Source organism: Culicoides brevitarsis, chromosome 1 (assembly GCF_036172545.1).
Source record: "Culicoides brevitarsis isolate CSIRO-B50_1 chromosome 1, AGI_CSIRO_Cbre_v1, whole genome shotgun sequence".
NCBI classification, from domain to species: domain Eukaryota; kingdom Metazoa; phylum Arthropoda; class Insecta; order Diptera; family Ceratopogonidae; genus Culicoides; species Culicoides brevitarsis.
The window spans coordinates 31,876,796-31,893,734 of NC_087085.1; the positions used below are offsets into that span (position 1 = coordinate 31,876,796).

Here is a 16,939-nt window from a genome sequence, read left to right on the forward strand (position 1 = left end):
TTCTCTTATGATAAAAAAAAAATAAATTTTATTGCAATAATTCGTTCAAAACTTCAGCCAAATCTTCTGTATCCAAAATTGTCATGTGATTGCTTTCGATGCATTTCAAAGTGACGTCTCCCGATGTCAATTTCGATAATTCATAATCTTCATCAATTTCGAGGCACATTGGGTCACTGGCACGAATTAACGTGATATTCGTTTTAATTTTTCGGAAACTCTCATCCGTTAAATTATAAGTGATGTTCACGTGTTTCAGCAATAAATGCATCATGCGACGTGCGTAATCCTCGGAATACGGCGAATCCTTTCCCTCGGTGATTATATATTCGATCATTTCGTCGTAAGACTTGCATTTCATCAACATTTCCTGTGACTTGCTGGGCTCGATGTAACTCATGCAAATACAGGCACAATAAAATTCAATTTCTGCCATTGTCGGGGACGAAATCGAATTTTGCAGGGATTTTTGCAAGTAAATTGGAGATCCTTCAATGATCACGAGTTTTCCTTTGATGCCGAGTTCTTCTAATTTGCTTACCAGAGCCAATGCGAGAACAGATCCGAACGAGTAAGCAATAACGGTGAAATTATCACTTCCTTTCATGACTTCTTCTTGGATTTTTCCCATAATATCGTCGATGATGTCGTCAATGTTGCGTGCGGAAGTGTTGAAATATTGCACAATTGCAGCGGAAAAGTTCAATTTGGCGGCTAAATCGTACCAAACTTTTCCCGCAACGCCTTCGACACCGGGGAAAATTATTGCGCAGTCCCGACTTTGTTTCAAAGTGTTTAATTTTACGATTAGTTTGTCGGAACCTTCTTCGTCGCCGAGATTTCTGAAAAGTAAAGCCAATCCTTGAGCTTTTCCCTGAGCGGCACTTTCCTCAGTCTCGACAGTTTTTTTGTTCGTCATATCGATGAGACTTTGCAACGTTAAATTTCTCAAATCTTGCGGCGATAAAATTAATTCGTAATCTCGTTCGAGCGTTTGTTTGATCTCGACTGCCATCAGCGAATCCATGCCAACTTCCGATAATTTTTGGTCCATCGGGATCGATTTTGTGTCTTTTATGCCAATAATGTTCATCACAGTATCCAAAATTCCCGATCCAGCGCGGGCTTTTTTCTCGGCAACTACCATACTGCCCACAACGGCATCCGGACACGACAATAAAACATCAAGAACTTGCAAACACGACGAAATTCGTTGTTGTAACGTGCCTCCAATTTCCATATCGATTTTATCTTCTGCCATTTGTGCGACTAAACCAACTTCGCCCACCGCTCCCCATTGAATCGCTTTTCCCGGCAATCCGTGACGAACTCGTGTCTCGACAATGCGCTCCATAACGGAATTCGCCATGCCATAATTCGTTTGCCCGGCATTTCCTCTGCCGCATGACACGGATGAGAACACTACGAAATGCTCGAGTTGCGGACAAAGTTTTCGCGAAATTTCATCCAAATATTTCGTGGCATTTGCTTTCACGGAAAATGATTCGTTGAACTTTTCGGCATCTTGATTCTCGAAAATGTTGTCTCTCAAAAGGACAGCAAGGTTGAAAATACCTCCAACGGGTCCCAATTTCATGCCGGTTTTAATTAAATCCAAACATCCTTCTGCTGTTTTGATGTTTGCGGTGCTGACGGTGACTTGAGCTCCGTATGAGCGCCACAAGTTGATTCGGTACTCTTGATAGGGTTTGCTGATGCCCTTGCTGGAGCTTAAGACAAGTTTTCGAGCGCCACGAAGTACAAGCCAATCGGCGAGTTCTAATCCGAAACCGCCCAAGCCTCCGGGAATGATGTATGTTAGGTTTGGATTGAAATAAACCATGGGGTTTTTGATGATGGGGACAGTTTCTTCTTTGAAATCGTCTTCGCGGATTTTGAGTAAGACTTTTCCCATGTGTTTGGCACTCGCGAGATATCTGAAAGCTTTTTCCATTTCGTTGGCTTCGAAGACAGTGGCTCTCAGGGGAACGATGACGCCTGAGTCGATGTCGCGTTGGATCATTTTGTGAAGATTCTGAAATTTAAATTTAAAAAATTAAAATTAAGAAAATTTTCATATTTTTTTTTTAATTTTAAAAGAATTTAAAAAAATTCAAGATTATTAATTTTTTTTCAATATTCACAAAAAAAAAATAATTTTTATAATTTTCACAAAACTATCAAGAAAATTTAAAATTTTAGAATTATTTTTAATTTTTTATTAAAGAAATTTGAAAAATATTTAAGAATTTTCCTTTTTTAAAAGAATTTAAAATTTAATTCTTATCTAATAAAAAAAAAATAATTTTTATTTTTTAAAAGTCTGAAAAATAAAAAAAAGTTTTTAATTTTTTAAATTTTTTCAAAATTTTTGAAATATTTTACATACAAAATTTCGAAAAATTTTAATTTAAATTTTTGTCTTTAATTATTTTAGTAGTTTTTGGGGTATTTAAAGATTTTTTTCTAAAATATTTTGGTCAAAAAATTTTGAAAAAAAATTTTTTGGCAGAATTTCATGTTTTTTTTTCAAATTTGTAAAATTAAAATATTGAAAATATTTTAATAAAAATTTCAAAAAATTTTTTTAATTTTTTTTTTTATTTTGCCCCATTGGATTTTCGGGTTTTGAAATGGGGCAGTGGACAAAAACATAGAAAAAAAATTGGAGCGGCCTTAATAAAATAAATATTTAAAATTTTTGTAATATATTTTTTTAATTTACAAAAAAAAAATAATTTAAAAAAAAAAAAATTTAAATAAAAATTAATTAAAAAATTGATTAAAATTAGTTAAAATTAAATTCAAAAAAAAAAATTTAAATAATATTTTTAAAATGTTTTTGGAATTTAAAAATAAAGTCACAACTAAATGTCATAAGAGATAATTCAATTTTTTTTAAACAATTCAAATTTTAATTTAAAAAAAAATAGCAAAAAGATAATAATCGAGTTCTTTCCTGATTTTTTTTAATATCTGAGAAAAACAAAAGTTTTATTTATTTTTTTTTTAAATTTCTTTCAAAATGTTGTTCATTTTTTTTTAAATTTTATAAAAAATTTTTCAAAAATTCATAAAAATTTTGAAATTTCTCAGACTTTTCGATTTTTTTTTTCATTTTTAATTTAATTTTATTTTTATTATTTTATTTTATTTTATTTATATTTTTTTATATATTTTTGAAAATTTTAATGCAATAATTTTTTTTTAATAAAAAAAAAAGTCTACTTACAGTAAATAAATCCCTATCTCCATACCGCATATCCTTATCCAGCATCACAACATGGAACGTCACATTTTTCATAAAGTGCCCCAAGCCAATCTTACTATCATTCAAAATGTCATACTTTCCAATTTCCAAAAAGTGTCCCTTCTCCGCCAAACATCTCAACGACGTAATAAGTTTATCATCAGCCAACGAGTTCAGCACATAATCGACACCTTCGCCATCCGTTTCTGTCATCACCATGTCATAAAACGACGTATCTCTTGAATTTCCGATATGACTCGCCTTCAGTTGCGGGAACATATTCAACAAATATTGTTTCTTCTCTTCCGTACTGACTGTCGTAAAGACATCCAATCCGTAATGGAAAGCCACACGAATTGCCGACAGTCCAATTCCTCCTGTTCCCGCATGAATTAAAATTTTCTTGCCACTTTCAATTTTTGCCGAGATGAAAAACGACGCATAAACCGTCGAATAGACAATGGGGACAGTTGCTGCTTCCTCCATGGTCCAATGCGGCGGAACATCCCACAAATATTGGTGCATTGGCTCGACATATGTCGCCATGGCGCCATAAAGTACCATTCCCATGACGCGTTTGCCTTGTTTCGTGATGCCGGAGAATTCGAGTCCCGTGATGCAGTCTTCCTCGAGTCGCGTATACATTTGACTGAGATCGAGTTTGCCTGTGGCGATCATGACATCGCGGAAATTGAGTGAGGAATAGCGGATTTTGATGATGTCGGATTGATTTATGTCTAAACGACCTGCGAACCATGCGAGCGACGATAAATCGCCTTTGACTAAACTACTGGCGAAACAATGACCGGTTTGGGGTTGCGGATCATTTCGTTTATTCAAAGGTAAATGACGATAACTGCCCCAAACTCCGTCACGATAGACATTTATCGGCAGTCCTTTGTCGATTTGCTGCTTGTAAAAGGGCAATTCTGGATCGAAAGGCGGCGCAGATTTATCGTCGATGAAAATACAAACAGCATCGGACTTCGGTTCACGTCTTAAGCAGTTCACGAAACCAATGACGCCATTAAGCGGTTCATTCTGAGCGACGAAATAGACCGTTCCTTGCTTTATTGCTTCTTTAGCTTTTTCCAACCACTCGAATTCCGTGTCTTTCATCGATATTGGAAGATATTTCGCCACTTTTTCCGCCCGTTTTTTGATAAATTGGATCATAACCAAAGAATATCCATCGACAGGAACGACGGAAATCAGCTCAAAGTTCGATGACATGTTCAAAGGTGTCGACCCAAAATCATAACTTTCCGTTGAAATTATTAAACCGCGATCTTTGCATGAACGCGACACTTTTTCCAGCTTTGATGAGTCCGATGCAATATTACTGCCCACAATGAATAAGCAATCAGCGTGTTTCGAAATATCCGTTTCAGAATCCACGGTGACGCCAGGAATTTCTAATTCTGGTTCATTCGAGAGAAGAATTAGTTCAGCCGAGATCATTGGAAGGTCTTCTAAAGCACTTTGGATGTATCCAATCACAGGTTGGTACGTTTGATCTCCAATTTCAAGCACTTTTAGTTTGTAGCTCGGCACCATTTCGAGTCCCAATTGCACGAAAACTCTCAAAGCGTTGGAAACATTCAAATTTTGCGGCAAAATGTACGGAATAAATTGATAATTTTCCAAAACTGGCTCGCCTGGAGGCTTTCGTCGCATAATTGTGTTCGCTTTCATGCCTTGCATCCGGATTCCCGTCGTTTGGAGCACTTGCAAACTTTGAATGCTGTGCACATCGAAGTAATTTTTACCTTCTTCGTTCGTTTGAATCGATTCGAGGAACATTTTTGGATCGATCTGGACTTTATCGATGCCCGTGGGGACCATTAACGAACGTGAATCCATGCCAATTATGCCGATTTGTAACATGCAGTCCATGAAAGCGACCCAATTGTCGTTCCAAGCGATTTTAACGCGAGATGCATTCCCGTCGGCTTCTAGTACGGACTTGAATTCGCCATCGTAGTGATATCCGCGGAGCTTGAGTTCTTTGTAAAAGTCGGGTGTTTTTAGAACGACTGAATTTTTGCTCTTTTTTCGTTCGGGAATTGGGGATGCAGCGAATTTTTCCAAGACTTTGATGTGACCTGTAACGACAGTTGCATCGGACTCTGTGATTTCGAAGCGACCCGTGCCTGGATGCAAAATTACGCTAAAAACTACTGTAGCGCCCTTTTGGAGAGTCGTTGCGCGAACGAATTTGATGTCGGAAATTTCGACAGGTTGGTCCGTGCAAACGCTGCCTTTGCTGTTGAAACGAGCAAATGAGTTCCATGCGAGGTATAAATATCCAGTGGCGGGGAAAAGGATTCGTCCTGAAAGTGGTAAGAGGAAAAAAAAGAAAAAAATAATTTTTTAATAAGTTTTTGATTTGAGTTGATAAAACTGTGAAAATTTTAAAAAAATATGAAATATTGAAATCTCAATTTTCTTTAATTGTTTTTAATTTCACTTTTTGCTTTAATTTTGAAAATTAAAAGAGATGCAAATTTTTCTTTATAAAATTATTAATTTTTCACTTAAAAAATTTAAAAAAAAAAAATTAAATAGAAATTTTTTAGCACAAAAATTATTTTAAAGCTAAAATAAAAAAAAAAAATTAATTTTTAATTTGAAAATTTAAATAAAAAAAATATTTTTAAAAATTTAATTTTTTAATTTGAAAATATTTACATACAACTTTAAATATATTTTTAAAATTTTAAACATAATTTTTCCAAAAATAAAAATAATGGATAAAAAATTGAGAAAAAAAATTAAGAGAGGCTTCATTTAAAAAATATTTTTAAAATTCTATTTTTTTTATTCTTAAATACTCATTTTTTAAAAATCCTTTAGAAATTTTAAATAATTTAAAGAATTAAGAATTTAAAAAAAAATTATTAAAGACTCACCATCAATTTTATGTCCCGAAATAAAAATCGTAATCCAAAATTGACGTAAAAAATTTTGAATTTTTGCTTTGCTTCATTTAAAAACCATCCAATTTAACAAGTAAATTTTCGAATTTTTTCAAAAATAAATGAGAAATCATTTTTTAAAAAATTCTTTTGAAATAAAGTTTTTCCGTACAGTTTTTAAGGAAATTTTTAACTTGAAAAGAAATGTTTGTCTTATATCAATTTTAAATTATTAAATATCAATATAGAAATAAAATTTTCAATAACATTTAACGAAAAATGAAATTTAAAAATTGTTTGAAAATCTAATCATTTTGTATCAAAAAATATTGCCATAATTTTTTTTTTTTATTTTTTTGCCCCCCCCATTTTGAAAAATAGATTTTGGGACAAAAAGTTCGAAAAAAATTTGGAGCGGCACTTAATAAATTTTTTTTAAAAAACAAATAAATATCTTAAAAAAACGCACAAATATACATTAAAAAAAATATATTCTTAAAAGGCGGTCACTAAATATATTAAAAAAGTTTTTATATATTATAAAAAAACTATATTAAAAAAATATAAAAAAATATATTAAAAAAACCTATTAAAAAATATATTAAAAAAAATATATTAAAAAAAATATATTAAAAAAATATATTTAAAAAAAATATATTAAAAAAATATATTTAAAAAAAATATATTAAAAAAATATATTTAAAAAATATAATAAAAAAATATATTAAAAAAATATATTTAAAAAAATATAATAAAAAAATATATTAAAAAAATATATTAAAAAATATATATATAAAAAATCTTTAATTTTAAATAATTTAAAGAATTAAGAATTTAAAAAAAAATTATTAAAGACTCACCATCAATTTTATGTCCCGAAATGTATTCGTAATCCTTTGACGTAAGCACAATATTGAATTTTTGCTCTGCTCCTCGTTCTCGACTGTCACCATCCAATTTAACAAGTAAATAATCTGTCGAATGATCCCATTTGATAAGATGAGAAATCATTGGAGTGCCTGCTGAAACTGGAAATTCTATTGGAGGATAAAGTTTTTCCACAGGAATATCGTAGCCTTGATGGTAGATTCTAAAAAAAAATAATTTATAAAAATTATTAAAATTTTTTTTAAATATGAAAAAAAAACAAATATTTTAAAATAATGCCAAAATATAATTAAAATATTTTTTTCAACGTCAAAAAAAAATTTTTTTTATTTTTTTTTCGTCAAAAAAAAAAATTTTAAATCATTAAAAATTAATAAAAAAAAATCGTTACTTACTTTCCCAAACCAGCCAATAAAATGTTGATATTATTCAAATTATTCCGTTGTGTTAAACTTATATGATATGATTCCGGCATAGCTTTCTTCAAAATCGCCTGTAACAGTCCATGAGGAGCAATTTCCACGGTAACTGCATTTTCCGGCAAAAGTCTCATCGTTTCCTCAAACAACACGGAGCTCAAGAGATTATTTGTTTGATATGCAGCCGAACAAATTTTCGTTTCAGGTCTATCCCAATTGCTTTGTGGCACACTTGTACTGAGCCATTTGGCGGAACGTTGCTTCGGCGACGTAATAACTTTCTCCAATCTTTCGAGAAGCTTCGGACCCATCGCTGCAATGTATTTACTGTGATACGGAATGTTCGAGCACGGCACCTCACGAGCAAAAATATTTTTATCGGTGAGTTCTTTGACGAATTTCGCAACCAAATCTGCGGGACCCGAAATTGTGCAAGAATTTGGACCATTGTGACATGCCGCTTCGATGCCTTCCGGTAAAAGTGGTCGAATTTTCTCGTAACCAAGTCCAATAGCTGCCATTGAACCATGTACGACTTTCGTTTCGAGACTTGCCATGCCACGGGAATACGCGCAAAGGACCATTTCTTCGGCTAAAATGAAAAAATTAATTAAAAAATTAAATTTTTCTTTAAAAAAATATTTTTTTCCTACCTGTCAAGCAATTATCGGCATAAGCGCATCCAAGTTCTCCCACGGAATGACCAATAATGTAATCTGGTTCAAGATTCATCTCACGCAAAATGTTTGTTAAACCAATTTGAATGGCGGCGATGCCCACAAAGGAGTGTAAAATATTGTCAAACATCTTCTTATCGTCAGATGTGATGATTTCGATCAAATTCAAGCCTTTCTTCTCAAGTACTCGATGCGATTCTTCAATAGATTTACGAAAAACGGGCAATGCCATCAACGAACTTCCCATTTGGGTCCATTGTGAGCCCATTCCGGAATAAACCCACACCAACGGAGGACAAACACCTTTGGCACGTTCAACTTCACGCCCAACACAAACCGCATTTTCCGTTCCCTCTTGACTAAATACCCCATAACCACGGAACATATTGGCCTGAATCGATTTTGTCTGACAACTATGCAACAATCCGATGAATTCCGCATCCAAAGGTCGCTTAACGACATCATCGAAGATCACATTACAACTTTCCTCCGTTCTGCCGGACCAACAAACCAATCGCGGAAGTCCATCAGCGGGAATTCCAAAGTTAATTTTGCGTTTCGGGTTCTGTTTCAGCAACACATGCCCATTGGCGCCGCCAAAACCGAACGAACTGCAAGCCACTAATGGTCCCGGAAGGTCTGTCAACTCATCAACTACCTTCAAATGTCCATCGCGCAACGGAGCAATGTCTTCCTTGATCGCCTCAAAATTGATATTTGGCGAAATTTGTCCCGATTCAAGTGCTAAAATGCATTTTATGATGGAACAAATTCCCGAAACGGGCTCCGAATGCCCAATACTCGACTTGACGGAGCCAACAAGTAAGGGTTCCTTGCGCCCCTTGCAGAAAGTTTGATAGATAGCTTCACATTCCTCGGGATCGCCGACATTTGTGCCTGTGCCGTGAGCTTCAACGTAACTAACAGCCAAAGGACTCAAGCCCAATTCTTCGTAAAATTGGTGCAAGAGACGCTGTTGGATGTGACCCGCGGGATATGTGATGCCTTCGGGTTTGTATCCGTCACAATTGACTTTTGTGTGAATGAGTGTGGCGTAAACGCGTTTTGCTAATTTTCGTTTTTGGATGAAAATTGCGGAAATTGCCTCGGAACGAGTGTAACCGCTTGCGTTTTTGTCAAATGGGCGACAATATCCGTCCATTGCAAGAACGCCAAGTCTGAAAATAATACAAATTAATTTAATTTATTTTTTTTTAACAAAAGGTGAGTTATTAAAATTATTTTTAAAAAATTAAAAAAAAAAATTTAAAAAATATATAAATTTTTAAAATAAAATCTTTTAAAATAAATATAAATTTATTTTCTTAAAAATTAATTAAATTATAAAATAAAATTAAATTAAAAAATTAATTAATTTATTAATTTAATTTAATTTATTCTTTATTTAGCGACAAATTTCGACAAATATTTTAAAAAAATTAAATAAATTAATTTTTAAGAATTTTATTTTTTTTATAATTTTAATTAAATTCTCTAAATTAAGAATAAATCAAACTTTTTAATTTCAAACAAAGAATTTATTTTTATTTTTTTAATTTTTAAAATTATTCCAAATTTAATATTAAACCTCAAAAAAATACTTTAAAAATATTTCATAAATTTTTAATAAATTCTATATGAATAGTTTTTAACCTATATTTTATACAGTTTTATTAATTTATGAAAAAAATGTTCACATTATTTTTTATTTTTTGATGAATCAAATTCAAATGTCTTATAAATTTTCTTAATAAGTTCACAGAAAATTTTGAAAAATTTAACTTTTCAATATTTTCAGAATATTATTTTTTAAACCTTTTTTATGAAAGTTGATCAAACAGTTTTTTTTACAATTTATTTAACAAAAAATAATTATCACAATTCTGATTTTTGTCTAAAATATTTAAAAATTAGGGTATTAATATAAAATCTTTATTTCAAAAAAAAATATTAGAACTTTTATATTTATTTTTAAGTAAAAAATATATGTTTCATGAATTTATGGAAATATATTGACGACAAGAAAATTTAATTTTTTGTCATAATTTTTGATTTGATAAATTTTAGGTTATTTTTATAATTAAAAAAATTTTTTTTTTTTATAAAAATAAAAAAATCAATTTTAACACATTTTTAACTTTTTTTGTATCACTTTTAGCTAAAAAAAATCATTCCTTACCTTGCAAACTGCAACGACGTCAACGGAGCAAGAGTCAAATTCGAACCTCCAACAATCGCCGCGTCACATTCTCCATTACGGATTGCCGTATAGGCACAATTAAGCGCCATCATGGTACTACTGCAAGCCGAATCAACCACAAACGACGGTCCATTCAAATCCAACGCATACGAAATTCGATTTGCCAACATTCCACGATTCTGTCCCACAATCGTATACCCATCAAAAATGCCAATATCGACAATACCTTCCGTCGACTCCATCGTACAAACGGAAGTATAAACGCCCGTATTGGATCCCTTTAAATCCACGGGATTCACTCCGGCATCCAAAACTGCCTCGTAGGCATGTTCGACCAAACATCTCGTTTGCGGATCCGTTGCGTTCGCCAAACGATGATTAAATCCGAAAAATTGCGCGTCAAATTTCTCCAAGTCGTAAACTTTTCCTTGACGCTTTGGGATTCCGGCACGATGACGCCAACGTCGTTCATCGTCGTCGCAACAATCGATCTTGTTGTGGAGCTTATACGCGAATTCCGCGACATTATGCGAGTTCGGGAAGCGCCCACTGACGCCGGATATCACAATTTCGTCGTCGACGCTCGTGGCGTATTGACGATAAAAATGCGGCGTGTTTGGCTTGATATCCAAGTTAAAATCCATTGTCCAAGTTCAGTTTTCAACTTTTGATTTTTTTTTGTTGGTTAAATATTTTTTTATTGCACTTTTTAGGTTTTTAACTATTTAATCACTGCTGAAGAACCGAGACTGAGGGAAATTTAATGGGTTTTCTCCTTTTATACAATTTTCAGTCTAATCGATATTCAAAAAAAAATTCTAATTCAATTCAAAACAACAAACAGGTGAATGGAAAGGTTAGAATTTTATTGTTATTGTTTAATTAATAAGTCTTGTTCGCAATTAAGGCACGTGCTTCATATGTGAACATATTTCTTTTACGTCAAGTATGGGAAAATTTTTTATTATTAATTATTTCAATTTTTTTTTAATATCGGGCTTTCCTTTAAAAAAAATGACTTTAGTCGAAGACTTTTACACAACAACTGATTTTTTTAAAAAAATATTTTTATAATTAGATTTCATTTTTCTTGACTTTTAACAATTCTTGTAATTTATTGCCATTTTTGACATCACATGTTTTTTTTTACATTTTTATTAAAATATAGGGCACACTTTATTAAAGTTTTTAAAATAAAAATGTAAAACACATTTACACAAAAAGTTTGAATTAATTGTTTAAAAATTAATACATGTAAAATTTCTATGAACCATTGAAATGAGTAAGTTTAGTTGAAAATGTCATCAACATCGAAAGTTGTTCTATCGTCATATTTGTGACATCAAACTTTGTTACTCTTTATATTATATATATTATTATGTAACTTTGCTTTGTTTGTTTTATAAATTTTATTGCATAAAAACAAAATTAACATTAAAAATTCAAATATTGCTCGAATCCTAAAGAATTTTTCTTATTTTTGAGCTTTCCATAAATTTAAAATATTTTTTTTTTATAGATTTTAAGCCTTTAGAATTAAAAAAATAGGTAAAAAAAATTTTTAAAAATTTAATCTAAAATTTAAAAAAATCCAAAAGTCATACAAATTCTTTGAAAAAAAAAATTAAAATTAAATTAATTAAATTGAAACTGAAATTAATTAAATTAAATTAAATTAAAAAATTAATTATTAAAAAAAATACGTAATAATCAATAATTATCTAGATTGGGAAAAATATAAGAACGAAAACAAAAAAAATATTTAATTCGTTAGAATTAAGAAATTCTAAAATAATTACTATTTGTTTTATAAACATCAAATTTTTTTTATAAAAAAAAGTTTAAAAAATTAGCAAAATTTAATTAAATTTTAATAAATATTTTTTTAAAATTTTTATCAAAAACGTACCAAAAATATATAATTTTATAATAAAAAAATTAAAGAAATAAGGACCATTAAAAAAATTATTTAAATATTAAATCGATTTTTTTAAATTAAAATATTTATCAAAATAAAAAAAAATATGATAGGTATTTAAAAAAAAATAAAAATTTATTATAATTTTAATATTTTCTTTAATTTTAGATACTTGACATTAGAAATAGACTCTGAAAATTTCTCAAAAAATTAAATAGGAGGAATTCGAAAACATATTTGGTTGTCATTTTGGCTTTATAAAAGGTTTGTATCTTGATGTTTTTTTTAAAATAAATTATAATAAAATAAATTAAAATAGATAAAAATGAATAAAATAAAATATAAAATAATGTAAAACTTTACCAATTTTCCAACAGATGTCAATACTTACCATCAAGCACCCCTCTTCCATGAATCAAACTTACTATGAATGACAGTACAGCTGACTTGCGCAATAGTCGTCTCTCTCGCAATTGAGCGATTACTCGTACAAAACAGACTCGCTGCACGCAAACCAGTTGTTTGAATGAAAAACAATTTGACTTTTCTGTAAATGCACAAACGCGCGTCTCGTCGGTGTTTGCCCTTTAAAGTTCTCCGCGCGCCCGTACACACACACACACACACACGGGTAATTTCACGACTGAGAGAGCGAGAATTCTCTCTGTGCCACACAATTGTAGAGATGCAACACCGTTCAGTGACGTATCTATACCAGAATGAAAAAGGTTGGATCTGTGTTAAGTGAATGAATTAAAAAATTTATTTACTGAATTGAAAGTGCTAAAATTGCTAAAAAACTATCAGAAACATAGCAAAAGCCACATGGAATCCGGGAAAAATATTCCGAACTAATGGTCCATTGTGGATTTTCTACTTTGAATTGAACAAAAAAAATTTGTAAGTGGAATTTGTTGATTTACCATTGTTATAAGTGTAGTGGCAAGTTTATAAAAAAAAATCGATAGGGAGAGAATTTTCGTGTACAGCGTTCGTCTGTGTGGGTTCTTGTGCATGTAATCGCGTACAACACAGTGAATGAAACGCAAACAAGAGAGTGAGATAAACCTTTTCAGTGTAAAGTGAAGAGATAAAGTTCTGTCGAAAACATACGAAATGTTCGAAAGAAAGTTTACAACAACAACAATAACAATAAAATATCTGGCCATGAGACTGCCTGAATCATGTTTTCAAAGTTAAATCATGCACCGATTAATTAAATAATTCCCGACGAATTATGATAATGACCGAAAATCGCTTTTAAAGGACAAAAATTCGCCAATAAAAGCAAAAACATGACAAAAACATATTTTAAGAATGTTAAGGTTAGATCTCATGTGATTTTAATTAAATAAAAATAATTATGGACTTTTAATGAATTAAAAATGCTTTGTGAAAAGTGAAAAATCAATTAAAACAAGAAAAAAAAATTAAATTTGAATGATTTGAAAGTGCTACGTGCAATTCAGTGTTTGTTTAATGGATTCCTCCTCCTCGTGGATTATTTTCAACGATAAGTTCAATGTACATTTACCTTGATTTATTTTTAAAAGTCTTTCTAAGAACACTTCGTTTAAATTGATAAGTTTTTTAAAAGAAAATTTAATTCAAAAAAAAAAATAAATAAAAGTTCATTAAAATATTTTTAAAAAATAACAAAATAATTTTTTTTTATTTTTTTTAACGTTAAATAAATTTCCATGAATTTTTTTCAAGAATATTATTTTCAAATAAGAAGTTCAAAGAATAATTGAGTTTATTTGCTTGAAAGTTCATAATAGCTCCCCTTTGGAAGTAAAACGGATATGACGAAGACATAAAAGAACAAAAGCAATTCTTACAGGAATCAACTTAAATACATGTACATTATGTTTTGTTTGATGATTGTAAAGACTCAATGTTTTGCATTATGCAAAATATATTTTTAAAATAAAATGAGTTTAATACAAAATCTTGATAATCGTATAAACAATAATTTCACTAAGTAAAAAAATATTAATTTCGAAAATTAAATATCGGAAAGGAATATTCGAATAAATTTAATTTTTGAAAATTCTTATTTTTATTTATTTATTTTTTTTTTATTTTTATTATTATTTTTTATTTTTTTATTTAAAAAATTTATTAGACAGAGTTCATGTTTAATAAGCATTTTTTAAATATTTTTTTTTTAAATAAAGCTTTGAGATTTTTAAAGAAACCCAAAATGCAGTCAATAACTTTGCTAAAAACTTGAAATTTAAAATTTGAAGCCGAATATTTTATTTAATTATTACTTTTTATTCATTTTAATATTTATAGAAATATTTTTTTTTTTTAAATTGAATCAAAATACTAAAATTTATTTAATTTTTTTTGAATAAAAAATAAAATTAAAATTAAAAAAAAATTAATTGAATACAAAATAAATTATTTCTTTCCGATTTCTTTAATAAATAATTGTTCTTTGAATATCATTTTTAAGTCAAAATACTAATTAATTAATTAAGATACATATTTATTTATTTTTGGTCCAATAAAATTTCAGATTTTCGAAATATTAAGCTCATTTTATTTAATTTTTATGATCAATTTTTCATCAAAATATTTCTTCTAAAATTAAAAATAATTTCTATAATAATACAAGAAAAATTTATAAATATTAATCAATTAATATTCTTCTTAAATTCTTTTTTTTGCATTTATTGTTATATTTTTTCTACATTAAAATGATTAAAATTAAATTAAATTAAATTAGGTAATTAATTAAAAAATTTAAATCCTTTAAAAAAATATTAAAAAAAAATTCATTTTCTATTTTATAATTTTGTTGTTTTTTATAATTTAACGACCAAAATCCCATATTTTTAAAATAAATTTTATAATTTCTTTTTAAAAAATTTTAAGTTATTTTTTATTTAACTATTTTATTATTTTTAATTATCTCCTTTAAAATTAAAATCGAAAAAATTAAAATTTTTTAAATTTTGATTTTCAATTTTTCAATACACAAAAATTTCCCAACCAAGATATATTCAATAAATTACTTAATTCGCCTATAATTTACTTGCAACTCCTTGTCAGCAATCGAAATATCCTCTTAAAATACATCTCAAAGCATCTTTATGCACACAACACAAAAGCAAGTCAAACAACAAACAATCGTCTAATGGCTTTGCTTCTGATACTGCCACTCAACAAATTTTGCATGCCTTGCAACGAGAACAGCATGACCAAAATACTTCATCATACATGTCGTCGCAGTTAACAAACCAATATTAAACACATATTCATTGCATAGCACGAGCCATTGGAGTAACAACAACAACACGAGTACCTGTCCGACACGGATTTCGCATGAATACGAACATGCAGAATGAGTTAATTTGTAAAATGTCCTCGGTTCGTAGTGAAATGAATGATTATCGCATTATTGTGCAAACAAGTTGGTTTGTGTCGCCTAAACACATGAAATTTACATGAACATAAAGTAATTATTGTCATTTTATGGGTCAATGATGACATTATGCCATGAGCTTATCATGCAGTGAACAATCGTCGTTAATTGAATTCTTTTTGTGGCATTTTTCCGAGGTTTTTTGTTCCTTGGCAATAAATCCTTTGTGTGAAGTGTTTCATCAATATTCCCGCTATAAATCTTAATAAGCCGTGAAATAAACGAGATTTTTTTTCCGTGAACAACAATGAAGAATAGAGTTTTTATGACACAAAAAAAGGGATTATTTTTGTCACTTTTATGTCTTTTTTTGCGATTTCTCCGATTTTTCCCATTCTTCTGTCTCCAACATAATATTTCTATCAATAAAAATCAGCAAACTTTATCAATATCTTGACAAAGCGCACTTGTTAACACACAAAAAAAGAAGAAAAAAATGTGTGCGGAAGAATCGATTGAATTATATTGGACCGTCGTCGTATAAGTAGTTGACAATGAAGGGATGACGACTTCAAAGTTCATGCCTTGACCTCAATTTTTCGCATCAGTTAAAGGGACAGCCACCTTTTGCGTAAAAGGATTTGAATTTTTTTTTTCTCAAGTCAGCAAATTTTTTAAATTGCATTGTGGCTGAAACAAAGCAATACAAGAAGCAAAAAAGTAATTTTTATCACATTGGCAGCATCTAAATTATGCTTTATAACCATTTCTCACCTTTTATGAGGCGAAGCTATGCAAAGTTTATAAAGTCGTTGATGCAAGTTGAGTGCATCAAGGCACAATAAACATCTCGCAAAGTGAGAAGAGAAACAATAAAAAACTTGTTTTTACCGCGCAAGGTGTAGCTTTACGTGGCGTAATATGGCAAGAGACGTTAAGGCGAACCGGAGTTATCGGCAGTCAAATCAAATAATTATTGCTAAACGTATGAGGATGAGGTTTTTAGTGGATTGAAAAGGAGTGATTTTTACATTTTTGTTGAAAAAACTTAATAAAATATTAAATTGAATGATTTTTGCGTCAAAAGTTAATTTAAAAATTTTTTTATTAAAGAAATTATTTAAAAATAATAAAAATTTTAAATTAAAAATAAATAAAATAATAATAAAAAACTAAATAAAATATAAAATTAAATAAAAAATTATTATTTTAATATTTAAAAAAAATTTAATAAAATAAATTTAATTTATTAAAAAAAATTTAATTTTATATTTATTTCTGATTTTTGAAATA

At 29.6% G+C, this 16,939-nt stretch overlaps 1 protein-coding gene across 1 annotated transcript; it reads right to left on the reverse strand.

The window, feature by feature from the left end:
* Nucleotides 1-22: 22 nt before the first annotated feature.
* On the reverse strand, nucleotides 23-11,081 carry LOC134827350 (fatty acid synthase-like). The gene is made up of 6 exons (XM_063839951.1): nucleotides 10,332-11,081; nucleotides 8,129-9,330; nucleotides 7,452-8,067; nucleotides 7,029-7,258; nucleotides 3,233-5,583; nucleotides 23-2,035 (listed from the first exon to the last, which is right to left on the reverse strand). The coding sequence occupies exons 1-6, from the start codon at nucleotides 10,994-10,996 to the stop codon at nucleotides 29-31; spliced, it is 7,071 nt and encodes a 2,356-aa protein (XP_063696021.1). The 5' UTR covers nucleotides 10,997-11,081; the 3' UTR covers nucleotides 23-28.
* Nucleotides 11,082-16,939: the final 5,858 nt, after the last annotated feature.

Coding starts and splice junctions, on each gene's coding strand:
- LOC134827350 (XM_063839951.1), bottom strand. CDS start 10,996: ATGGATTTTAACTTGGATATCAAGCCAAACACGCCGCATTTTTATCGT. Junction 7,259..7,451: donor TTATTGGCTGGTTTGGGAAA/GTAAGTAACGAT, acceptor ATTTTTTTTTAG/AATCTACCATCAAGGCTACG. Junction 5,584..7,028: donor TTCGGGACATAAAATTGATG/GTGAGTCTTTAA, acceptor TACCACTTTCAG/GACGAATCCTTTTCCCCGCC.